The sequence below is a fragment of the Myotis lucifugus genome, unplaced genomic scaffold, assembly GCF_000147115.1.
Source record: "Myotis lucifugus unplaced genomic scaffold, Myoluc2.0 scaffold_216, whole genome shotgun sequence".
NCBI lineage: Eukaryota > Metazoa > Chordata > Mammalia > Chiroptera > Vespertilionidae > Myotis > Myotis lucifugus.
The window spans coordinates 2,098,580-2,126,358 of NW_005871264.1; the positions used below are offsets into that span (position 1 = coordinate 2,098,580).

Consider the following 27,779-nt stretch of genomic DNA (forward strand, 5'->3'; position numbering starts at 1 on the left):
GACAAACAATCCAATCAAAAAATGGGCAAAGGATCTAAATAGACACTTTTCGAAAGAGGACATACAGAAGGCCAAGAGACATATGAAAACATGCTCAAAGTCACTAATCATCCGAGAGATACAAACCAAAACGACAATGAGGTACCATCTCACACCTATCAGGATGGCTATCATCAACAAATCAACAAACAAGTGCTGGCGAGGATGCGGAGAAAAAGGAACCCTCGTGCACTGCTGGTGGAAATGCAGACTGGTGCAGCCACTGTGGAGAACAATATGGAGTTTCCTCAAAAAGTTAAAAATGGAACTCCCATTCGACCCAGTGATCCCACTTCTAGGAATATAGCCCAAGAAACCAGAAATACCAATCAAAAAGGATATATGCACCCCTATGTTCATAGCAGCACAGTTTACAATATCTAAGATTTGGAAACAGCCTAAGTGCCCATCATCAGACAAATGGATTAAAATATTGCCAAAACCGGTTTGGCTCAGTGGATAGAGCGTCGGCCTGCGGACTGAAAGGTCCCAGGTTCGATTCCGGTCAAGGGCATGTACCTGGGTTGCGGGCACATTCCCAGTGGGAGATGTGCAGGAGGCAGCTGATCGATGTTTCTCTCTCATCGATGTTTCTAACTCTCTATCTCTCTCCCTTCCTCTCTGTAAAAAATCAATAAAATATATATTTAAAAAAAAAAAAAAAAAAAAAAAAATATTATGATACATCTACACAATGGAATACTACGCTGCTATAAAAAAGAAGGAATTCTTATCATTTGCAACAGCATGGATGGGCCTGGAGAGCATTATGCTAAGCGAAATAAGCCAGTCAAAGAAAGATAAATACCACATGATATCACTCATTTGTGGAATATAATGAACATAAACTGATGAACAAAAATAGATCCAGACACAGAGAACCATCGAACTAGCTGTCAAACCTCAGAGAGAAGGCAGGGGCAGGGAGGGTGGGGGTGGGGATAAGATATCAACCAAATGACTTGTATGCATGCATATAATCATTACCAATGGACACAGACACTAGGGGGGGTGAGGGCATGTGCTGGGGGGTGGGAGTGGCTAGGGAGAGGTCAATGGGGGTAAAATAATATTGTAATAGCTATGTACAGGCCGGGGGGGGGGGGAGTACTTGAAATATCAGGGGGACCACTCTGTAAAGTGTATGATTGTCTAACCACTATGTTGTACACCTGAAACTAATACAGACTAATATGGAATGTGAAAAAATAAAAAATAAATAAATAAAGTGCTACATAGGTTACTACTATATTTTTGCATTCACAATTCATTGCTGGTGATACCTATTATTTACCTGTAGTTGGGTCAGAAATGCAACCCAACTTCAATGTTGTTCTGGGAAAACATTTCATTTTATAAGGAGTACTAGAGGCCCGCTGCACGAAGAGATTCGTGCAATAGGCCTTCCTTCCCCTGGCTGCCGGCACCAGGTTTCCCGGCACCCGGGACCCAGGCCTTCGCTCTGGCAGCAGCGGAGAAGCCAAGCCTCTTCAGTCTTCAGTCGTCTTCTTCAGTCTTCAGTCTTCGCTCAGGCCAGAGCCTTCAGTATTCGCTCCGCACCTGCATATGCAAATTAACCGCCATCTTTGTTGGGTTAATTTGCATACTCATCCTGATTGGCTGGTGGGCATAGCAGAGTGACACCAATTTGCATGTTTCTCTTTTATTAGTGTAGATATTGCAGTAAAAAGTAGAGCTCATCCATAAAACATTACAAAATACTGGTTCTGCCTGGCCAGTGTGGCTCAATGGTTGAGCATCTTTTCATGTACCAAGAGGTCCCAGTTCTCCCAGTCAAGGCACATGCCTGGGTTTCAGCCTCAATCCCCAACAAGGGGGGTGCAGGAGGCAGCCAATCAATTTTTTTTAAAAAATATATTTTATTGATTTTTTTTACAGAGAGGAAGGGAGAGGGATAGAGAGTTAGAAACATTGATGAGAGAGAAACATCGATCAGCTGCTTCCTGCACGCCCCCCACTGGGGATGTGCCCGCAACCAAGGTACATGCCCTTGACCAGAATCGAACCTGGGACCCTTCAGTCCGCAGGCCGACGCTCTATCCACTGAGCCAAACTGGTCAGGGTCAGCCAATCGATTTTGATGTTTCTCTCATTAATGTTTCTATCTCTCTCTCCCTCTCCCTTCCTCTCTCTCTAAAATCAACAAAAAGGTATTTTTTAAAGCAATCAAAATACTGGTCCCATTGGAAGTACTATTTACCAACTATGCCCTGGTGTTATTTATTGATTTAGAGTTACACTTTAAGGTAGCAGATGCTATTCCTACTTCTCAAATCCAACAACAACACAAAATCCAAAAGTACATTTTTATTTGCAGCAAAATTATAAGATAGATGGTACTTTAAAGTAGATATTTAAACTCAATACCTGAAAAACTGAAATGTGATGTTTAATTACAGCTCAAATTTTAAAAAGAAATTTTTAAAAATCAAATATGGCACTGCAATTTCCTTAAGCTACTTTGTTTATTTCAAAGTGTCAAAAAAACTAAAGATGTTCTTGTACACACAAATGCTATGTGTCTAAGAATTCAGAACTATGCAAAGAATTTTTCAATATGACTAAAAAATGAAATATTTACACACTTTAGTATAGTACTTAATACTTAATACATCTCTTTCTGATGCAACTTCTAAAGAGCAATGATTCAACCAGAAAAATAGTAAAGGCTGCCTTTTCTTTTTTAAAGTGCTTATTAGCAAACATTTCCAAAAGCGATGGTTTTTAGAAATACATAATATTCAAAAGTGCTCCGAGTCACTACTTATAGAATCGAATATGCCATTCTGTACCTTTGCACATGTAAACTGGTTTATCTGCATTAATGAAAGATTGCTTTCAATGGCCCTCAACTATATGCTTCAAATCATAATAGTGCTATTAGTATCAGCAGCGGGAACAGTAACAACAGAACAAACCCAGCACATTTTTAATGGATCACAGCAGACTAGACAGTTACAGCTTGTGGATATGTTACATATCCAAGAATGAGCCTTTTCTTTCCCTCTGCCTATACGGTAAACATTTAAAAACAAAAACACCTTCTTGTCTCGCTTATAGAGTATTTTACAGTACACAAAGATATTCAAATTCTTGTAACATTTAACCAAACTCATTTTAATACAAAGCCTGTTTCCACCAAGAAAGTAACTAGGAATTAACAAATGAAATACCTAACACTAAAAACCTGAGGGGAAAAATTGTAAACAACTCAGAAATGAAGCTTTTTAAAAAAGACAGAAACATTCCAAATAGAATGTTTTCTGAGAGTGAAGTATTTGACTTCATATCAATCATATCACTTTTATCTGATTTAAATAATTTAGAAAAAATAAGCATCATCTTAACTGCTTTCTGTATCAGCTCATTCTGACTCATGCCCCTAGTATAAACCATTTAGTAATCCTATTGTGAGCATCCCCACAGGTCCCTGTCTATTGTCTGAATCTTACACTTCTTTTTACTCCTCCAGTATCTCCCTTCCAAAAATCCCCAAATATCCTAAGAAAATCTCCATTAAAAAGTCACAATTTAAATACAGTGTGATAATGCTACATTTGACTTAAAGTAGTAATAAATTATAAATTGCCAAACAACTTAATGTAATTCACAATGCAAAATCCCTGGTATAAAAAGAATCCATCTTGCCCTGAATATAATAAAGCAGTCCAATGATTTCAAATTACTTATGAAATAAAGGCAAAAATAAGATGTAAAATAGTATTTATAAAAGTCAAGTAAGAAACCAGTTACCATAAATCTTTTTACAAAGATAAATGTAATGGGTCTTTCCACTTTTAAAAATTGTTAGGGAGGTCTATAATTAGTGGTTTCAAAAATGACTTTAAGAAAACTAGAGACTGAATTACTTATTATTTATAACATGACATATTTAATATATAAGTAACAATAATACTGCCATGGTAATGTAAATTAATCTTTGGATCTGCTACTTTTTGGCAAGTATATTTCTTTTTCAAAGTCTTTGCTATAACTGATTAATTTTTAAATGTCGGTTTTCAAAAACTTTGCTACTTGAGATATTGTTAATAAGATACCAGAAGTCACAAATAGTAATATGCCTACAAAATAAAACAAAGATTGTCCTTGCATATTTTGTTATTATAATAAATAGACTTTAAAATAGACAACATTGCTATGCCTGTAAATTAAAAATACCCAAAACCTTTAAAAGGGGGTGGAAAAGGAAAGAAAAACCAAAAATTCTTATTTTTTAAAATAAATCAGAAGTCCTTAAATTTCTTAAGAACTTTATCTTCTTTTGGACCAAGCTGTATCTTTCACCATTCATCCATGGGATATGATGTTAATTCTCCATTCTGTAGGTTTCAGTTTGAATTTTCTTGAAAGTTTGCAAAGCTGGTACTGGATTTGAGACGTTTGGCTATATAAATCAAAAGTATTAACTTAAACTTAATTCTCTAAATATTATTATTCATTATTTTAATGTAAACTATAGTATTTTTTTAAAAATATAGTACCCATCTATTAATTCTATATTTGAATCAGAATAGGTTCAATCTTCTAAGAATTAAAACCTAAGTCTATTTTTTTCTATCAAACATAACTTTGTTAGAAGCAGTACCAAGTAAAAAAGACATAAGTTAAATCATATTGAACATCACAATCTTAAATATGTAATATAGGTGAAAGTACTCACAAATGGAAGTGCTATAAAGTATAATAAAATTACATATTCAAAAGTCTAAGTTAGAAATCCAAATATAAATTTCTCTTAAAAGAATTCAGTTCAGCCGTGGCCGGTTTGGCTCAGTAGTTGATTGAGAGAGTCGGCCCGAAGGGTCGAGGGTTAAATTTTCAGTCAAGGGCATGTACCTCGGTTGCAGGTTTGATCCCCAGCCCTAGTGGGGGCACCTGTGGGAGGCAACCAATTGATGTCTCTCACTTCCATGCTTTTCTCTCTCTCTCTCTCTCTCTCTCTCTCTCTCTCTCTCTCTCTCTCTCTCTCTCCTCTCTTTCTCCTAAAAATTAATAGGAAAAAATGTCCTCGGGTGAGGATTAAAAAAAATAATACTTCAGTTCATAGGCACAGACAATAGTATGGAGATTACCAGAGGAAAAGGGGGTAAAGGGGGTGGTAGAATAGTGTATAGGGGGGGGGGAGGCCTAACTTTTTTCTCCAAAAAACATTTTCTTTTTATAAACTAAAATTACTAAACAAGAAGCTCTTACTTTCATTCTGAAAATAAACAAGCATCTCAAGAGACTTAGAGGCATTTTCCTTCAGCTAAATGGGATCTTCTAGTTAGTGCTTTTTCTGCTCTGCCCTATTTGATGGGAACAAAGGAAAGGTATTAATTTGTATCGAGCACATGCTATATGTCAAGTAATGTTCTTGCAACTGCAATTTCAATTTGTTCAGAAATAAATTGTGTGTAAGCTATCATTTATCCTTGCCAGCTGCACTTTCAGGTGCTTCTGCCATGGCTCCAGTGGGTCTAAGAGCTGTCTCTGTCTCCCCATTGTGGCCATTTCAGGTCTTCAACATCTTTGTTGCTTATTTCTCCGCTGTTGCCAACCTATTCCACGTAATCTAGCTTTTTCAGTTAAAGCATCTGAAAGATACTGTATGTTGACTTTTGATGATCTGCACTTATAAATTCTTATACATCTCTTTCATTAGTAAGCATAATTGTGAAATTGGAAGTAAAGAATTGTCTAAGGCTAATAAACTTTGAGTTCTCAGAGTATATATCATTTTTAAAACAGGCCTAAATTTTTATTTTTAAAATATATTTTTATTGATTTCAGAGAGGAAAGGACAGGGAGAGAGAGAAACATCAACGATGAGAGAGAATAATTTATTGGCTGCTTCCTGCATGCCCCCTACTGGGGATCAAACACACAACCTGGGCGTGTGTCCTGATTGGGAATCAAGCTGGGACCACTTGGTTCATAGGTCAATGTTCAACCACTGAGCCATGCTGGCCAGGCCAGGCCTAAATTTTTAAAATACAGTTTTTTAACTAAATAAATGAACAATTATAAAAAGACACTTACGTTGAATGAGTTTTCGTTTCTTTTGTTCTGAGTGAAGAAAGCTACTAAGGTAGAAGACCACAGGTAGAAAAAGGATGAACACAGAAACAGCGATTACAGGCACAGTATCACTGCAAGGGACCGAACAATTGAAAGTTCGACTCCAAAGTTTTCGAGTAATGTTCATCTGGAAAAATAACAAATAATATTACTCTATTTTATATTTAGTTTGTCTTCAATTTCATACAATTATTTTGTTAATAACTAAACAAACACTTAGAATTTAGACTAAATATACATGGTAAAATAAATCTATGGATCGTTGAGTACAATATCTTTTGCCAGGAAATAAGGTGGTTCACAATTAGTTAGTCATTGTATAAATTTATATCCATACAAAAATTTCATATTCTAAATTCATAATGTTAACCTTTATGTCCAAAATAATGTCCTAATGTCCAAATAATGTTGACCTTTCACAGAGTTGACACAGAGAACTTGTGTCAATAAGAATATAGTAAGACCATGCTTCATCCATTAAAAAAGATTTAAAAGGGTAACTATATGATGTGATGGATGTGTAAATTAACTCGACTGTGGGAATCCTTTCACAGTGTATACATGTCAAATCATCACGTTATACACTTTAATTATATTATAATTTTGTCAATTATACCTCAATAAAATGTGGGGAATGGAGCGGGGAGAGACTCACAGATTTTTTTTTCCTGTTACATATGTAATCTCTAATCTAGTTGCAATATTTTTAGATGAAAATAAAAATATCAACTTTATAGGGCTTCTCTGTTTATGAAATGCCTAATATTTTATCTGAGATATATGAAAGGTTCATACTCATGGCAAATATATTTAAGTACATAATACCCAATGAGTCATGGAAACTTTCTTAGACAATATTAGTATCTTATTTAGTAGCATACAATAGATACAAGTTAAGGGCAGCAATATCTTACTTTCACTGAGCTCTTGATTTCTGTCAGTCTGATAATACAAGGAAATTATCAAATTTAATATAGAAAACTGTTCTTCTCTGGATTTTGTTTACTTGAGGTACGGTTTACAAATAATACATTGTATGTTTACTGTAAGTTTTGCTTATTGCAAGAAGGGTGTTCTAAAATAGGTGGTCATGTTGATTTCTTGTGTAATTCCACTTATGTCACAGAACCAATATTCATTTTTCTTCTTTATTTTAAAAACAGTGAAATAGACTATTGTTTTAAAAACATATATTTATTACTTATTGAGTCTACAAGAAACCAGGTACTGTCCTAGCCAGTTTTGCTCAGTGGATAGAGCATCGGCCTATGGGACTGAAGAGTCCTGGGTTCGATTTTGGTCAAAGGCACATGCCTGGGTTGCAGGCTCGATCCCCAGTAGGGAGCGTGCAGGAGGCAGCAATCAATGATTCTCTCTCATCACTGATGTTTCTATCTCTCTTCCCCTCTCCCTTCCTCTCTGAAATCAATAAAAATATATATTAAAACAAAAAAAGGAAAGAAATCAGGTACTATTCTAGACATTGGTAATAAAGCAGTAAAAAAACCCCACAAAAATCCCCAGGGTGCATCTATTTGAAATGCTTTTTGCCATTCTGAATATTATTGATCCACTATTGTTAACTCTGGGCTGCTATGATAATTCATATTCATCATTCTCAACCATTAAGTTTATTAATTTTGACCCTGAGTTCTCTATGCCTCAATACTCAGACATCATATTCCCATAAAAAGGCATGATCGCCATCTTGTGGTGCCCCATGAAAAGGCAGGCCATACAATGGAGAAAAAGCTTTTTTGTTGACCATTCATTCCATCGATACATATTACTAAGGGCCTGTTATATGCCAGACCCTGTTCTAAATACTAAACAGAAAACAAAAAGGGGCATGAGGTCCTTTTATCCTCATGTGGCTTATACTTTAGTGGGGGAAGACAGACTATAAATAAGTAAACAAAGAAAATTTTCAGATAGTAATAGATATAAAGAAATAAAGCAATGGGATAGGAAATAATTGAGGAATGGCTTCAGAAACACATGACAGCAAAACTTATTGAATCAGCAACACATGAATAAGAAACTGAAATGTAAACACATAACAAAGCCCACACAACTCAGAAAATGATACAAATTATTAAACTTAAAAATCGAAATGTACCAAAGTATCAACTCAGTTATGAAGATCTGATTGATTTCCATTTTAGTTTGACAGATAAGGATATTCTAAAACTTTACTACTTTATAATTAGTTATTTCTGGTTGAAGACAAAATATGAAGATTCCAATATACCTCTGAAAGGGGTAATAATACTGAAGGCATATTCAACAACACTGTAAAATATGTATCTTATTAAGCAAAGTACTTACTGCATCTTCCACATCAATGCATAAATGTGTTCCAGGTTCAGCCTTATTCTCATGTTCATTCCTTTTTTGCATTTCACTGTACATACTACTCAGAGTTTTGTACGCATTGCGACAGTTTTTGCATACTTCTGAATAATTTCTTAACTGCAGAAGACCGTGTATGCTCTCCTAAAATGTCAAAGGCACATACAATACATACAATAAACATTATATCTCTTTAATGTAAGCTATTTGCCCTCCTAGAAAACAGGAAATAACAGAGTATGGTAAGTGCTGAGCTATGATGTTGGGCAGGTCGCTAAGTCACTCTGAGCCTCGGTTTTATCATCTACAATGGAGGACTACACTACCTGTATTATAGGTCCCAAGGATTAGAAACCTGGCATGTAAAGCACATAGCAAAATATTTTGGCACTTTCCAGTTACCTCTAAATTCTGAAAACTACTGCACTACCCTCTGTTAACTGAAGACAACAAAAATTTCCTAAATTATCTTACCATTTTACATATTTGCTCTTATGTATCCTACTTTCACCGCATAAATCAAATATGAGCTTGCCTATGTTGACGTCAACAGACAGGACTTTATTAATGGGAAAGGAAAAGTCACTAAAACTACATCCCACATGATCCTCTTACCCCAAGGTTTGTAATCCAGGCCTTTCTACTCAACAAAAAGAATTCTTTAACCTAAAATGAAGGTAATGGATATAACATATAAGATAGTATGTTAGTGAATCTCAGTCTTTTTTACTTAGGATTAATGCTGTGTTTTCTAAACAGTCAGTTCACTTTATTCTTCACCTTGTGGCCTGGAGAAATGCTATGTTAACTGAATATCAGAATGAAAGAGAAAGGAATAATAAGAGGATGTAACATGATATAGCCCCCACAACGTTAGCCTCACCATCTATTTGACAGAGAAACTAAGACTCTAGTTCTGTCACAAGAAATGGCCCATTGCCGAAACCGGTTTGGCTCAGTGGACAGAGCGTCAGCCTGCGGACTGGAAGGTCCCAGGTTCGATTCTGGTCAAGGGCATGTACCTGGGTTGCGGGCACATCCCCAGTGGGAGATGTGCAGGAGGCAGCTGGTCGATGTTTCTCTCTCATCGATGTTTCTAACTCTCTATCTCTCTCCCTTCCTCTCTGTAAAAAATCAATAAAATATATTTAAAAAAAAAAAAAAAAAGAAATGGCCCATTGCCTCTTTTTCACAGAACAACTGTGCATTTAGCTAAAAGCGTTCAATCAAAAATTGAGCACAGACCCTTGATGGGAGAGTGTAATTTAGGCATTTATATTAAAATTTTAAATGCACATATATTTTAACATAGCAATAAAAACCACAAAGATACTAAAATAAATCATAAGAGAATTTTAAAAAATAATCTCAAAGTGGGAAAAGGCCTTCTAGTGTGACACAAAATCTGCAAACCATTAAATATTTTTTATAAATCTAACATAAAAATTAAAATTTATTCATAACAAAAAGAAAAGCACAATAAAAAGACAAAAAACAAACTAGGAAAAATATTTGCAACTAACATTCCAGGAGAAATGCTAATTTCCCTAAAATGCATTCATCAGAATACTAATCTCTTAAAGTAAAGAGTTTCTGGCTAAATAGGTTTGATATACAAAAATTACAATTTAGAGTTTTACAACACACATTACTCCACTATAATTGTGAAGTCCTGTAGTAAAGCATTTCCCAACCTTATTAGTACAAAGGCTATCTACTAACATCCTTCCGAACAGTTTTTATTATTGTCAGGAAAATTCATAATTCTGTGTTATCATGAGGAAATCATACATATCTATATCCTAAATATGTTCACATCTACTTGTGGGGATGATTTATTTGTTAAGGGAGTTTCAAAACTATAATTTTATCAGAGTTCCAATCTCATCCTCACCACCACCAAGGAGGTTCCAATACCAACATTCAGAGATCAGAGTTGGACAAACTGAAAACCACTAGGGTAGGTTTCTTGAAGGCTACCTTTTATATTATTAATTCAATACTCAAAGTTACCTACTAAACAGTGCCTTTTTAAGTAGGTAAAATATATGTAAGTGAATACTGACGCAAAGAATAAGCTTCCTATAAACACACAGAATCATATGCATTGCAAAATACCGTACTGCACAAAGGCAAAGTAAATTACTGTCCGACAGAACATTACGTTTACTAGTAAGTTAAACAATCACAGGTCTCAGTTAATGTGTTCATGTTCAGTGTCTCACTGGGTCCTCACTACAAAATACTTGAAGGTAGGCTGGGTAGATCTTGCTATCCCTAAGGTATAAAAAAGAAAACTAAAGTTTCTGTAATTTGCCTAAGGGCTAGTAATGGAAAAATTCAGCAGACATCCAGGTCCGCTAACTTCTCTACATTGTGTGTATAGATTAATGCCATAAGAGTTGGAATTATTTTTTATTCATTTTAATTTCAAGTATCAGATATAAAATACCTGAAGGTTATGCTCAAAGCAGGTCAAGGTGTTATTAAATTGATTGAGGAAGTTTAACGTGCTAATTGATAATTCTTCACTTTTGTTCGTTAAACAATCTGTCAAGAAAAAACAGGCAAAAAAGTATATTAATATATCTCAAGCAACAATTATATATTTCCATTTCTCTCCCTCAAGCTACCATCTTCTGTTTCACACTATAGTAATTCTTTATTTAAACAAGCTTGAAGTGTTCCATATAAGGGAATTTCCCATATACATAAAGTTTACCCCTTTTAGTTTCCAAAAGTTATTTTTTATATCATAACCATTTTCATGAAAATCTTAAAATAATCACATATTCTCCTTGCTTTATAAAAACAATATACCAATCAATTTTTGTCGGCACGTCTTAATCATGAACATCAGTTATCAAATGCTGCCTTAGTAGGATTTAGTGCTGTTTAGGTATAAGACTGTTTATCCTGCATTATTTTTTCCTAAATTCATCTGCTTTTTTATCCTTTTCTGTATCGAATTTAGTAGGTCTGTGTCTCATCATCATTAGTGGGTCATTTGTTGCATCTAACAGGGTAACATTTTTTCATATGCCCTTTGGGAGACAAGAGAAACAAGCTGGTGGGAATTTTGCCTGACATACTGATAAAGAGACTTCAAGTATGGTAAAGCATGGGGGAGAAAAAACAGAACTGTTTACACGTCTTAAAAAATCTCACATAAATGATATTCCTCTGCAACTTGCTTAGCATTAGCTCAAGTTCATTCCTTTTCACTGTTTTCTATGTTGAATGTAGCCCAATTTACCTATTCTCCCTTCTTCAATAAACCTATTCTTTATCCTCACTTTGTTTTTACCTCTCCGTGTTCTCAGTTTACCCTCTTGTCTGGTAGGTTCAAGTGCCTAGCTTCACATCCTAGAACTCATGGTCAGCAGTTTCAATCTCACCCTCCTAGAATCCTGATCCTCTTTGCATTCCACATACAAACGTTTTCAATCCTGGACAGACTCCATTTACTTTCTTGACTCCAATTCTGGTTGTAGAATATTATTTTAGAAAATTCTAAAGTTAGAGTAAACGAACTCAATTCTAATTCACAAAACAATCCTTATAGATACCCTACCAATTACTCTACAAAGGATATTCCCAATGTTTTCTATTCTGTAGCAATCAACCCCACTCTTGTCCCCCTTAATTTCAACTGGTAGCTGTATTATATACCCCCGCAGGGCCACCTATTATGATAGCTCTCAACTGGGAATGGAGAGACAGAATAGCAGGCTATTGCAATTATCCAAGAGAAAGGTGGCAATGCAAATGAAAAGAATTCAATGGATAATAGAGACTGAGTAGGCAGTGAAGGGGACCAGACTATGCCACCTCAAAATAAGCCTCTATAGCATATGTATTATTTTGAGCTAAAGGCCACTGAGAACCAGCAGATGCAAGAAAACTCCAAAAGCAGGGCACAAGTTTGCATTTTGTAAATATTTATGAAGGAAATTTCCATTTGCAAAGATGTTTGCCTATCATGTAAAAGGAAGAAGAGGACTCAACAACTCTTACCAATGGAGAGGCACTAACTTCAATCTCTGTGACGAGCCTTACTATACAACCCTTGTTTACCATACCTTTCCTGGTCACCCTCCCATAACTTGTCTCCTCCACCCAGAAGCCCCAAGTCCCTTTTCTTTCATTAGCCTACGATGGCATATAAACCCAAATTCTAACCATCCCTTTGGGTTACTCATCATTGGGGGCTGCCATGTATACAAGTGCAATGCATATGTTAAAAACTTCTGCTTGTTTTTCTCTTGTTAACCTGTTTTTGGCCAGTCTAATTTGCAGAGTCTCACCCAGAAAACCTAAAACAGAGGAAAAAGATTTTTTTCTTCCATACAGTAGACACTAGGATATGACACACTATGAGATATGCATGTAGTATGATAAACAATAATCATTACAATGAAAGCTAACATTAACTGAGTACTTGTGCTATGCTTGTGCTTTAAACACTTTTTTTTCCATTTCATTCTTACAACAATCCCATGAGGCAAGAACTATCATTATCTCCATTTTCTAAATAAGGAACTGGGGCTTAGAGGAATTAAGGAAGTTGCCCAAAGTCACAAAACTGTTAAGTGAAAACGAAATTTCTACTCAGTCTGATTCCTGAGCCTGTACCTTCAAACATTAAAAAATAATTAAATATTTACATATAAATTCTAACCATTAAAGTTCAATACTCAGAGTCAAAAAACACCTGCCACATTCCTCCCTCCACTGCCCATAGATGTCTTACACGATGCAGAGATTCGGTCACTACCAAATGATCAGTGTTGGTGCCTGAGATACAAACCTAAACCTGGTGAATGGGGCAGCAATAGCAATTAAGACTTCTTTGTGCAAATTTTAAAAAGACATCCCCTCTGGGTAAACTAATTACCAAAAAACAAACAAACAAACAAAACCCCACCAACACGCCTGCTTCCAGAGGCTGAGCTGGAACTGGGCCCCATTCACCCCTCACACAATCCCCTAGGTACATGGGTTGGTCTGCACCTTGTGTACATAAGACCCTGCTAGTGAACCTATTTCTACAGTCTTTCCTTCTCTCAACTCATGTACCTATCTATATTCCCTGCAGCCTTTTCTTCTCAAGAATGTGAGTTCCTTTCTAACTGTTCACATTATCATTTAAAAATCTGAGGGATCACTTCATAGATTAGCAAATAACCAGAGAAAACAAAGTGGTACACGGGGGAATCATACATCAAATTAGTAAGGCATTGAAATATAAAATATACCTTCTAGACCAGGAGTGGGCAAACTTTTTGACTCGAGGGCCACAATGGGTTCTTAAACTGGACCGGAGGGCCGGAACAAAAGCATGGATGGAGTGTTTGTGTGAACTAATATAAATTCAAAGTAAACATCATTACATAAAAGGGTACGGTCTTTTTTTTTTTTTAGTTTTATTCATTTCAAACGGCCGGATCCAGCCTGCGGGCTGTAGTTTGCCCACGGCTGTTCTAGACCCTCAATTAAGTATCTTCTTAATTATGCCACATTTTCTTTACTATTTAAAAATTGGCCGTAACCGGTTTGGCTCCGTGGATAGAGCGTCGGCCTGCGGACTGAAGGGTCCCAGGTTCAATTCCGGTCAAGGGCATGTACCTTTGTTGCGGGCACGTCCCCAGTAGGGGGTGTGCAGGAGGCGGCTGATCGATGTTTCTCTCTCATCGATGTTTCTAACTCTCTATCCCTCTTCCTTCCTCTCTGTAAAAAAATCAATAAAATATATTTTTTAAAAATTGTACTCCATCTGTCAGCTTTCAAAAAGTTCACATACTGAATTCTTTAAAATGGATATAACATAAGCCTCCCCCCTTAATCCTGGTTTAACATCATCACAAAGTTGCCTTGAATCATTTTAAGCATGAGGCAGAGTACATATAAATAAAAAGAAACACAATAACAAATATGCAAAATATTAGTATATTGGGCAAATAAGATTGAACAGGTTTTCCTATACAGGGAATACAATTGCATCCATGGCAATCTGTGTTATAATAAGCCATGTCATGGCAACTGACATACATAATATAGGGAAAGATGAGTGCGTGTCCATCCCTGTGTTGTCTACAAAAGTAGTACATGAATAATTGAGAGCAATGCTTTCATTTCTTCCATACAAAGTATGTAAAATTTCTTTATAAAAAATTTGTAGAATTATAAAAGGCAAACAAAAGAAAAAAGTGATTTATAAAGGAAGCTTCTCTGAACAACAAATTAATCTCTTCTACTTCACTGACGGCCATTCCTTTTCCCTTAAAATAACTGGAACATTAAATTAAAAGTTAGTTATATAGACTGGACATCTTGTTATATACTGTATTAATGCAGTACCATCAAATTTTTCAGTGATCATTAAACAGTGGCATTATACAGCATAAAGAAATTCATTTATATAATGAGGCTAAAAATGTCTTCATTATTAAAGAGCCCTGACTTTCTGATTTAAAATAAAGGAACTCCAGTAAAATTCCTTTTATCTTTTTATAGGAACTGGGAACATGAAGTTATAAACAGTAAGAGGCTATATATTTTTAAAATTATTATGTTAAGGAATATTGATGATAATAAAGCTTCCTATAAGCACTAAATGAAGTGGTCATTATGAATTTTCCTCATCTCAGATAATCAATGCAGCCTCATCAAGGTCACATTAGCACAGCTTCTTTCTCAGTGAGGGCTGAAGCATCAGCTCAAAAGGTATTCTTAAGGGTGTTAACAATTCAAGTTAAGACCTTCATGGAAACCTACTGAATTATCATAACAGGAATTATACATCTTTCGTAAAGTATTTGGCATCTAATAGGAATTTGCATAAAGATATCTGCTGTTTTTCAAAACTAGTTTTATAGAGAAAATAGAGACAATCACCAATTTCTGAAAAATAGGGCAAGCTTCAGAAAATATGGTATAAACTAAGGGAACTTTGTACCTGGACAACATAAGTTTAGTAAGTATGAAAACTAGACATTTTAAATTATAAGATACAAATGAGTGAGTCTAGTGCTTAGTATATTACCATATAGATAAAATATGGGAAAAAGAGGTTCTGGTTAATTGACCTTCAGGTTAACCATTAAATTTTATTATTGATTTGTAAAGAATCAAGATATAATAAGTGAAGGGTATCAAAACATATACCTTTCTAAAATATACCTCTTTGCCATAAGAATTATTTTGAGCTGAAGGCACTTGAAACAGCAGATGCCGAGAGCAGCTTTTTGTGATTCCCCTTATCTGCCTAAAGACAGATCCTCCAAAAGAAACTCAATTGTCATAAATCCCTTCCCTGGGAGTTTGATCAACTAGGGAAGATTGACACTTATCACCGGAATAGAAATCAATGGAAGAGAATCAAGAGTCCAGAAATAAACCCTGACATACAGAGTCAACTGTGAGCTGAATACATAAAAACAGAGTCAACTGTGATTGCCAGGGGTTGGGGATGGGAAAAATGGGGAGATGTTGGTCAAAGGATACAAGCTTCCAATTATGAGAAAGTTCTGGGAATCTGATGTAGTAATTACAGTTAACAATACTGGATTAAGTACTTGAAAGTTGCTAAGAGACTAAATCTTAAATGTTCTCACCACAAAAAAAGAAACGGTAATTATGTCATGTGATGGAGGTGTTACCTAACATAACACTACAGTGGTAATCATTTGCAACATATAAGTGTATCAAATCAACACATTATATACCTTAAACTTACACAATGTTACATGTCAATTATATCTCAATAAAGTTGAAAAAGAAAGAAACCGAAGAACGAAAACACTTAACCATAAAACAATTCATGGTCTCATCAAATCTGGTCGTTCTGCTAGTTATTCAACTGTCACGTGCATAAGACAACCAAGAAGCATCTCAATAACAAAATTATCCTTATGTCCACAATGCACTTCTGTTAACAGCTTCAAAGTTCTGCACAGGAGAATTAGTTGATATATTTTCTTTATTTCTTAGCAATCATTCTCCACAAGAACTAGTTTCCATGTTATTTGTAATGCGAATTGAAAGAGTTGAGCTCTTTCTGGTATACACTGAGTAGTCAGATTATTATGACCACCTGACGTTTGTAGGCAAATCAGCTATAATTTCGCACTGAAGTTGCTAGAGGGCCAGACCATTATAAATAGGGAAGCAGGTTGTTTACCACGACAGTAGAAGATATGGGTAAACAACTCGATTTAACAGCCTTTGAACGTGGTATAGATAGATAGATAGACAGACAGACAGACAGACAGATAGATAGATACAGATTATTATGACCACCTGACGTTTGTAGGCAAATTAGCCGTACACTGCATCGTATGGGATATGGAAGCCGAAGACCTGTTCGAACACCTTTGCTGTCTGCAGTTACCAAGATAAAATGTCTCCAATTCGCACAGGAACACAAGGATTGGACAGTTGAGCACTGGAAAAAAGTCATGTGATCGGATGAATCATGTTTCCAGTTGCATCATGCAGATGGCAGAGTGAGAATTTGGCGGAAACAGCATGAAAGCATGCACCCCACATGCATGAGTACAACCCTTCAAGCTGGTGGGGGCAGTGTTATGGTTTGGGGCATGTTTTCCTGGCATAATTTGGGCCCTGTAGTTCGTGTAGAACAATGTCTGAATAGCTCAACATACCTAATTATCATTGCTGATCAAGTTCATCCTATCATGTTGGTGGCGTATCCCAATGGAGATGGCTTCTTCCAACAAGACAATGCGCCATGACACGTTGCTTGTATTGTGCAGGAGTGCTTTCAAGAACATGAGGGAGACTTTACCTTGCTTAGGTGGCCCCCACAATCACCAGATCTCAATCCAATTGAGCATTTGTGGGACAAAGTTAAAAGAGCCATCAGGCAGCTGGTTCCACAGCCATCAAATCTCACAGAACTGGACAGTGCTATTATGGTGTCAGATTCCTCGCATCACCTTTCAACATCTCGTGGAGTCAATGCCAAGAAGAATCGCCGCAGTATTGAAGGCAAAAGGTGGCCCAACAAAGTACTGATGGGGTGGTCATAATAATCTGGCCACTCAGTGTATATAGAAACATCCTCACAAATGAAGATTTTATAAATACAAATTTCCCTTACAAAATGTTACTTCTACTATTTTCAGAACTTCTCCTGTTTCTCAAAATAATTAGCTCAAAATAATCCTTATGCCAAAGGGGCATATTTTGGGGTGGCATGATCTGGTCTCTTATAGTCATATTTTGGGGTAGTATATTTTGGTCTCCTACAATACAAAATGATAACATCCTAGAAAAACTTCTGATTGGGCACAATTTGTTTAAAATTATAGTGTGATATGATTGCCTTCTTCCATTTCAATAAAAGAGTAAATATCCCTTATATTCTCTTACATATTTCTTTTTAAATCATTTTTCAATTATAGTTGACATACATTATATTACTTTCAGATGCTCACCCCAATGATTAGACATTATATAACTTACTAAGTGATTGATCAACCTGATAAATCTCATACCCATCTAACACCATACATGGTTATTAGAATATTACTGACTATATTCCCTATGCTGTACTTTACATCCCAATGACTATTCCGTAACAACCAATTTGTTCTTCTTAATCCCTTCACCTTTTTCACCCATCTCCTCCAACTCCCTTCCCATCTAGCAGCTGTTAAAATGTTCTCTGTATCTATGAATCTGTTTCTGTTCTGCGTCTTCATTTATTTTGTGTGTTTTTTAGATTCATTTGTTAATAAATATGTATTTATTGCCATTTTATTGTTCATATTTTTATAGACTTTATTTTTTTTCTTCTTCTTAAAGAAGACCCTTTAACATTTCATATAATACTTGGTTTTATGGTGATGAACTCCAGCTTTTCTTTGTTGGGTTATTCTTTTATATATTTCTATAGGCAAATGATTTCATAAGCAATGACTACATATGTAAGAAATGGGTTTTCTTTTACATGCAAAGGTAAAGAGAAGACTTTAGCATCTTTCAGTAATAGCATAATTATTACTAAACAGTTAACATTTCTTGAACATTAACTATGTGTCAGGTACTGAGTTAAGCACTTTACACAAATGATCTCATTTAATCCTCAAGACAATGGTATAACGTAGATTCCATTATTATCATCAATTTAAAGATAAGGAAACTGAAATCCCAAGAGGCAAAGTTACATGCCCAAGGTCTGGCAGCTAGTACGTTATGGCTAATAAGTGCTAAAGTTTAAAATCAAACCCAGATCTCTTCTGACTCAAAGCTCATGCTGGTAACTGCTACTTTTCTGCCTTTCAGTATGTGCCCAAGTGGTTCCCACTAATAAACCCCGATGCTAATCACAGTTCATTAAACATAGTAATAAGAAGTATTCCATAGATTCAAAAATTTCAAGGTTCATTAAAATCTGACTCTATACTATTGAACCATAACTGCAATGTGAACATGAAAGAATTACTTACTTGCACAATTTGCCTTATGCCATGTGGAATTAAAGAACTCAGACAGAATCACAACTATTTGCATTCTATCTGCCATTAAGAGACTTCTGGCACAACTATGACTCTCTGAAGTATTCTGTAACAAAAAAGAAAATAAAAATACAATGTGAATATTTTTAAGAGCTTCCATACAACTTGAGACAAAAAAGAAAAAACCTTTTTAAAATAATTAAAATATTTATTCTAAGCATTTTAACATTTTATTTGATATATTCAAATAATGTCATTAATAATAACAATTGTAATAAAACAGTAGCAGCTAACATTTGTTGATACCAGGTTCATTTGCAAGGGAAGAAAATCTTTGTTCTTAAGTGTCTGCTTCTATAGTACTATCTCAACAATTTAGGCCCAAATTGCATGCATGTCATATTTCTTAACTTTTTGTGCATGGCAAAAAATTCTGGAAAGTTGTTCACAAAATGTAGCAGTGGTTATGTGGGCATAATGGAAATATGCTGATTTTTATTTTTTTGCCTCTTTCACACTGTCTAAATTTTTCTACAATGAACATATATTATTTACATAATTTTTTACTCTGGTGGATAAATTATCACAAAACATTTAGTTTCATCTTCTAGGTAATTTTTTGTTCAAAATCTTATAATCCACAAGAAAATGTGACACATCCAGTTTGTACCCAAAGTTTGTACCCAGATAAGAGAATATGCTTTCGCCATAACCGGTTTGGCTCAGTGGATAGAGTGTTAGCCTGCGGACTGGAAGGTCCCAGGTTCGATTCCGGTCAAGGGCGGGCACATCCCCGGTGGGAGGTGTGCAGGAGGCAGCTGATCAATGTTTCTCTCTCACTGATGTTTCTAACTCTCTCTCTCTGTAAAAAAATCAATAAAATATATTTGGAAAAAAAAACAAACATGCTTTCTTCCCACAAATCACTTTAATAACGAAATTCATGCTATGCAAATAAGTCCAAGTTCCTAAATTATTTGATCCTTTTATATTTCCCTTCCCTTTTGCCCCAAGCAAGGAACTAAGTCCTGATGACCCTTCATTTTTTCAAAGTTAATGAACTCCTAGTACTTACTAAGCACTATAAGAATCCTGGTGTTTTGCGGATACAAAAGTATTAGGGAATGTCATCAGCACTGGGCTTCAAGAAACTCCCCAGATGCATAAAGATAAAGAATTAAATAGTGTGATGAGTAATAAAAGAGAAAGGCTGATAGCTCTAGAGAAGAATTAATCGACCATGTGGGGTTAGAAAAGAGGGAAGGACTTAAGGGCAGAATTCTTGCTTTGAAATCCTATATAACAAAAGCCTAATATGCTAAGTGTCCAACTGTTCAACCGTTCAACCAGTAGTTATGACGTGCACTGACCACCAGGGGCAGATGCTCCAACCAGTAGATTAGCTTGCTGCTGGGGTCTGGTGGATCGGGACTGGGCGAGACGGGCGGGACATGCCCTGGAACCCTCCTGTGGTCCCTCCCCAGCCCTGATTGTGCACCCGTGGGGTCCCTCGACCTGGCCCGCACCTTCTCGCAATCCGGGCCCCATCAGGGGATGTTGGAAAGCTGGTTTCGGCCAATCCCCACAGGCCAGGCTAAGGGACCCCCACCCGTGCATCAATCCATGTACCAGGCCTCTAGTATCTAATGTTTATTTTAGTATGGTTACCCTCTCTGAGGCTTAGTTTTGCCCTCTCATTAAATAAACCTAAATTTATTTATTTAAAACATCATTAAATGTTTCCTCCCACGTCCCGCGTGGTTCAGGGTTCAATATCTGGAAGAGGAGCCACACACAAATGAAATAGAAAAGACAAGAGATAATTTGGAAATATTGGGGGACCAGGCGGGTAAGTCCAACTCAAGAGGAAGGACTTCCACCCGTGCTCAGTCCGCACCGACCTTTTATAGTCTCAGGTAAACAATGCAGTAGTTACCATAGTTACAGTTCTTATGAATTTCATCTGTTTTGATCATGTTTACACTCCCTGCACTTCCTTCAGCCCATTAGCTTCCCAGGTAAGATCTGGGGAGTGTTATAAGGTCAAGCCTAATTATGCTTAGAGGACTGAGCCCTCTAAGCTGGGACTTGTTTGTGACTTTGCCAACAGGTCAGTCCAAGGCTCAACCCAAATAAATGCTTGCTTTTAAAATAGTGAATTAAAGAAAGCACTTTAAAAGCTCCTTTCTTGAAATTGCTTTCAGAGTAATATCAGCCATAGAAGAAAATTTCTATAATCACTTAAATATTACAACATAGCCTAAGGAGTCAGACAAGTCTCAGTCACTAGCTGACAATCTTGAACAGCTGAGGTAACCTCTCAATGGTTCAGTTTCATAATCATGAGTCTTATATAACATACATTCATCACTTGACACCTAGTAAGTAATTGATACACACTTTCTCACCTACCTACCTTGCTGCCAACCTGAACTGTTCTAGGTGGGTATAGTTGACTAAGTGTAATCAGTTACATGAGTTGAAGCTTCATAAGCAGACGACTGGCTATTTAAAAAATCAATACAGCCTTAGCTGGTTTGGCTCAGTGGATAGAGCATCAGCCCTTGGACTTAAGGGTCTCAGGTTAGATTCTGGTCAAGGGCACGTAACTTGGTTGCAGGCTCAATCCCTGCCCCTGGTTGGGACTTGTGTGGGAGGCAACCAATCAATGTGTCTCTCTCACATTGATGTTTCTCTCTGTCTCTCCCACTCCCTCCCACTCTCTCTAAAAATCAATGGAAAAATTTCCTTGGGTGAGGATTAATAACAACAAAAAAATTAATATAGCCTTGTTGGTGTGGCTCAGTGGTTGAGCGTGGACCCATGAACCAGGAGGTCAAGGTTCGATTCAGGGTTAGGGCATATGCCCAGGGTTGCGGGCCCTATCCCCAGTAGGGGGCACACAGGAGGCAGTTGATCAATGATTCTCTCATCACTGATGTTTCTCTCTCTCTCCCTCTCCCTTTCTCTCTCTGAAATAAAAAACATATATATTTTTAAAATCCATACAGCTCAGTCTGTATAAGGGGTCAATGTGTGGGATAGTTCAGTTGAGGAAGACATCAGTGTAGTTGGGAGAAATTAGGAAGTGAGATTTGAACGAAGCCCTATACTGAGAAAGGGAAGAGGATTCTAAATTAGGAGAATAAAATGATCAATGGGTGAAAATGGAATGATTACATGGTATTCAGGAAGTATTCAGTAGGCTAATATAGCTAAATGGAGTGTACTGTGAAAGTAGAGGCAGCAGAGGGTCAATTTAGGGCAAGAGTCTTGAGGGTCAAGAGATTCAGACAATGAGAAATTGAAAAAAAAATTTTGGGGGGACAGTGACATGAAAAGCAGAGTTTGGAGAACACAGGTCTCTAGGTATAATATGTAGGGTGAGGAGGCAGAGAACATTTCCATAGTTCAGATATGATGAAAAGATGGTGGCAACCATGGAAATGGAAGGGAAGTGATGAATAACCCTAAGTACATCATTAATGATGTAATGGTTCTCAATGCTCCAAATGCATGACTTACTTAATCCTTATAACAACTCTATGTAGTAGTATCTTTCTGAATTCAAACCCAGCCTCTTCCACTACATGGCTTTGGATAAGTTACATAATCACTCTGAGGCTGTTTCTTAAACCTTAATATCCATCTATATATGCCTAGGTTCCTCATCTGAACAGAAGTTCCTTTGGGAAGAAAACTTTGTATTATATCTTTGTATTCCCAACATCTAGTAAGTGACCAAAAAACACTGGCCCTTGGTTTATATTTAAAATTATTAATACTCAAATACTCATAACCACTTAGCAGAACCCTAACCACAATAAACGCAACCATCCATTTTCATCATGCCCGTTTGGCAAAAAGTAAACAACCAAGCAGATTATTTGCACAATAAATCCATAATCCCAAACTGCACTCCACACATGCATTATCTCCACTTATATGTATCAAAAACACCTCAGAAGCAACATTTTCAAAATCAAGTTCATGATCTCCACCACCACCACCACCACCAAACAGGTTCCTCCCTCCATTTGGGTAAATAGCAACCCTACTCACTAAGCAACTCTTATAAAAACACCGGAAATCATAATTTCCTTTCTTTCACTCTCCACATTCAATTAACTACTAAGTCTTGTCAATTTTATCTCCTAAATCTATCCATTTTTTCCCATTACAATGGCCCACATGTAGTCTAGCCACCATCATTTCTCTTATCACTGCAAGAGTCTCTTCATTTCCCCACACCAACTCTTCCTCTACCCTCCCAGTCTGTCCCTCCATTCCCCTCATATAGCCTGCCAGAATGGTCTTTTAAAGTACAAATCTGATCATGTCATTCTGCAGAATTAAATCTTTCACTAACATTTCACTGCTTTAAAATCAAAGTCTAAAACCCTTAACATACCCTACCAGGCCCACATGACCAGGAACCTGCCTATTTCTTCAGGCTCAGCTCACTAGTCTCCTCATGGCTCACAGAGCGAGTTCTTTCTAGTCCTCAAACACAGCAGACTCCCATCTCAGTCTTCACATCTGCCATATCTTCATATGTATATCTTCTCTCCTGAGCCACATCCTCTCAAATTTTAGGTGTCAGATTTGTCACTGACCACTCTATCTTCCCTCAGCCCTAGTGAAGATCAGCACCCTGTTATGTGCTTTGGTATCATCTGAGGTTTTTTCTTGCACAACACTTATCACACTTGAGCTAAGTAATTACTTGTATAATAAAATGTTTGTCAGTTTTCCCTATCAGACCACAAGCTCTGCTCATTCACAGCTACATCCCTAGTAACTACCACTAGCCAGCACTCAATAGTTTTTTGACTGAATACATAAGCAGCATTACATTTCCTGATCTCTAATGTAAGACAGATTATCATGTTATGCTATGTTCCAATTTTGTCTATATTCCTAAGAATTTATTTATTAATCTACACTAAAAGTATGTTGAACACTTCTAGGTACACACCCCCAATCACTAGCACCTTCATAAATAATTGTACATATCTATATGTCTCTCTATATAAATTTTAAACAAACCAAGTAGAATAAGATAGAGTTTAGTAATTCAGAATATGCGGGGCCAAAGTATCCTGGCAACCACTCTGATGATATTGAGCAGCTCAATGAAACCACATTCCTATCAGTTTAAACTAAAAGAAGAAAGTATGACTCTAAAGAAGGAGGAATCAATCAGTTCTACACTCAGGTTTCTACAAATCACTGTATTCTTCACCTTAAGATAACACTGTATGTGATCCTGTCCCAGTAATTCCAAGAGGAAGTAAAAAGAAAATAGAATTCTCATCAGATAATTCTATTACGATTAAATGAATTAACTTGCTGTACCACAGAAACAGCTTGCTAATTTCTCCTTTGATTCTTTTTTTCATTGTTATACTCCCCTCCTCCCTCAATCAAGCCATGGACATAGATTCACTCTAAATAGATGTGAAAGGCCCTAGCCAGTTTGGCTCAGTGGATAAGAGTGTCAGCCTGCGGACTGAAGGGTCCCAGGTTCGATTCAGGGCAAGGACACATGCCCAGGTTGCGGGCTCAATCCCCAGTAGGAGGTATGCAGGAGGCAACCGACCAATGATTCTCTCTCATCATTGATGTTTCTATCTCTCTCCCTCTCCCTTCCGCTCTGAAATCAATAAAAAAAATATTATTTTTAAAAAGCAGCATGTGCTTACTGATTAAACTGATTTAAATGAAAGAAGTCTGAGTATAAGAAAATATATTACTCGAGAAAAAATCTCTCACGCTCACAAAGGACAACTGATTCCTTCAAATTCACTCCTAAGAAACATTATCCCATATGTACCTTACTGCACATGATGGTTCAATTCTCAAACCAACCCAAAAAAGCCTACTAAATCCATGAAGTACCTCAGAACCACAGAAATCATACTTTTGAACTAATATACCACATCCAGCTCAGAGGAAAGGAGAAAGAGAAAAGTCTAGAATGAGTTGGAGAGGAAATGCAGATTGGGGAAAGGATTTTCTGCCTTTTTTTTTTTTTTTATCTCTTTACCCTCTTCCTTTCACACAAGGGTGAGGCGAGCCAGGTGCCCAGGTCACTGGTAGAATCTGAGAGGCACGAAAGAGAAGGAAGTGTTTGGCACGTCCACACTGGGAAGGGGAATTCATGCAGAAATATGTACAGATTGCGTAATGCCCCTAATACTGTACTAGAGTTTGCAGTAATTATTTAACCTCTTCTTAATTCCACAGTATCTACATAAATGAAAAAAGCTTTGCTGCCTCAAAAGACCACACTCTGCATCATGATCACAGTCATTCTGGCCATAAAACTCACCTTTGCTCAAAACAGAATATGATGCCATATAATACCATATTAACGGGGACAAGTCTTGGGGACTTTATTTTTAAATCATAGTGAGATGTACATATGTATATGTGTATGTGTACATATATACATATACATATATATATATATCCCCCTTGCCATACCCAATAGAAAAATGCCTGAAAAATATTGCATGTAAACCTAAATTTATTTAAACTACTTTGAAAACTGGCTCTTTACAGAAAGACTGACCACAGGGGTTATTTAATGCAATAAATCCCCTCTTTATATAAAAAAAAATAGATTATGTTAAGTGATATCAGGCTGACTTAAAACAAGATGTAACTATATACAAGTCTGTATTTTGCCAAACCAACTATGATTTATGAAGTAAGTCCAACCACATTTTCATGAGATTACTTGTGCTCTCAATACCAGGGAAACTTCCCCACTCCACAATCCCAGTTACTCACGGTTCTCCTTTACAAGGCATATCCGGCCCCCACCTCGTGACTCCCACCAGCCCTGACACGCTAATCCTTTCCTACTCTAGACCCTATAAGGTTCCTAGGAACAGGAAGGTATCTTCTGTGTCTTTTTGTTGTTGTTATTCATCCTGACGCGACGATATTTTTTCCATTGATTCTCACAGAGAGTGGGAGGGAGGAGGGGCGAGCGATAGAGACATCGATGGGTTGCCGCCTGTGCATGCCTCGACCTCAGGCCTGATCGGGCCTGCAACCCAGGTACATGCCCTTGACAGGGAATCGGATCCTTGGGTCGGCGGACCATGGCTCTAACCACCGAGCCAAACAAGCCAGGGCTTTCTCTTTTTTAAGTCCTTTACAGCACCCACCCACATGACCAGAAAAGCTCTACGGGTACCAAGAATAGGAGGTAAATTTACCGTTTTCTAAAATTTTAGCTCCCATGTACTAAGAACAATTACTATGTGCCAATAGTCTAAGAGTTCTTTTTATCCCCATCTTACAGATGAGAAAACAAGCACAGAGAATGCAACTTGCGGGGAGTATAGGGCTAATAAGCAGAGAAAACTAAGACTCTAAAATAATACAAGGACAAACGTCTATAAAGTGTCTGTGTGTGTGTGTGGGGGGGGGGGGGAGTGTCTGAACATTTCTGGCTACAAACCTCAAGCTCCTAACTAACCCCTACAGCTTCCCCACTCCACCTAGGATTTCAGCGGAGGCGGGGTCCTTCCTGGGGACTCCAGGTGGAAATGGGAAGCTGTGGTGGAGTTTGGGGAAGGGAGTAAAGGAGGGGAAGGAAAGGAAAAGGCTAGGGGAGGTCATAGCTATCTGCACACAGTAGGTACCAAGAGGATGCCCGACAGCAGCTATGAAGGCAAACATTCAAGCCCCAAGCCCTAAAACGCCATCCGCTTTTTTGATGCTCAAACTCTCCAGTCCTAGTCCAACCCCTTTTCCTGACAGATGGGGGAACTGAGCCCCGCCCCCCAACCCCCCAGTTAACCTCATCACGCCCTCCTTCCCCAACCCTCCCGCCAGAGGTTCCGGGTGTGCTCCTCTACCCACCCCCACGGCGCGGCTGATGTTGTCCATCTTGCTGGCGACCTGTTGGAAGAGGGGGTAGCAGGTCTGGCAGAGGCGCACTGGCCGGGCGCCGCGCACCAGACACCCCGTCAGCTCCGCGCTGCTGTTGGCGAAGTCCAGCAGCAGGTCCCGGCACTCGGGATCCAGATCTGGCAGGTCCGGGGGCAGGGACTGTGGCCCTAGCCTTCCTCCCCGCAGCAGGGTCAGAGACAAGTCCTCCACCTCCAGCAACTGCTGCTCCGACAGCAGGTCGTACAGGACCCGGTGGGGGCTGCCGTCCACGGCGAGCGTGCCCAGAGCCAGCCCCGACCACAGCAGCGGCACCAGCAGCAGCCCCGGCAGCAGCCCCGAACTCCGCCGCGGAACCGTCGCGTCGGGATCCATCGTGGGGCTCCCACACCCCAGGGCGCTCACCGCCGCCTCTCCACTCCGAGCCGGCGCCGCCGACCGCCGCTGCTTCCGGTTTCCTTGGGCGCAGGCCGCGCGTGGGGTCACGAGGTGCGCGCGTCATGGCCCCGCCCCCGGCGCGCGGCGCCCCGCCCCATTGGCTGCCCCGAGCCTCTCGCCGCCCGCAGGCCGGCGCGCGAGCAGCAGTGCGCACGCTCGGGAGGCCTCGCGCCCCCTGCAGGCGTCGTGCGGCCGACAGACGGGTGGGCAAGGCCCAAGAGCCGAGCTCTCCCGCCCGGAGAAGACGGGTTTCCACCGCTTTAAACAATTAAATTAAATCTCGGGGGGGGGGGGGGGGGGTGTTGACCCTCAAATCCCCCTGCATTGGGCGGTTCCCTGCCCTCCAGAAGTCACACCGCAGAAAGACGGACGCGAGGGAATGACGAGTTAGTGCCCTAAGACCGCTGGCAGGTGCCTGTGCAGATTTGTTTACTTGGTGTTTCTTAACATAATCTT

The 27,779-nt window shown here is 38.2% G+C and overlaps 1 protein-coding gene across 1 annotated transcript; it reads right to left on the bottom strand.

Moving 5' to 3' along the window:
* Window positions 1-2,352: 2,352 nt before the first annotated feature.
* OSTM1 (osteopetrosis associated transmembrane protein 1) lies at window positions 2,353-27,334 on the bottom strand. Its single transcript, XM_006098021.3, has 6 exons — window positions 26,859-27,334; window positions 18,969-19,083; window positions 10,946-11,043; window positions 8,470-8,637; window positions 6,103-6,268; window positions 2,353-4,465 (listed from the first exon to the last, which is right to left on the bottom strand). Exons 1-6 carry the CDS (start codon window positions 27,258-27,260, stop codon window positions 4,410-4,412), a joined length of 1,005 nt encoding a protein of 334 aa, XP_006098083.1. The 5' UTR covers window positions 27,261-27,334; the 3' UTR covers window positions 2,353-4,409.
* Between the last annotated feature and the right edge of the window lie 445 nt (window positions 27,335-27,779).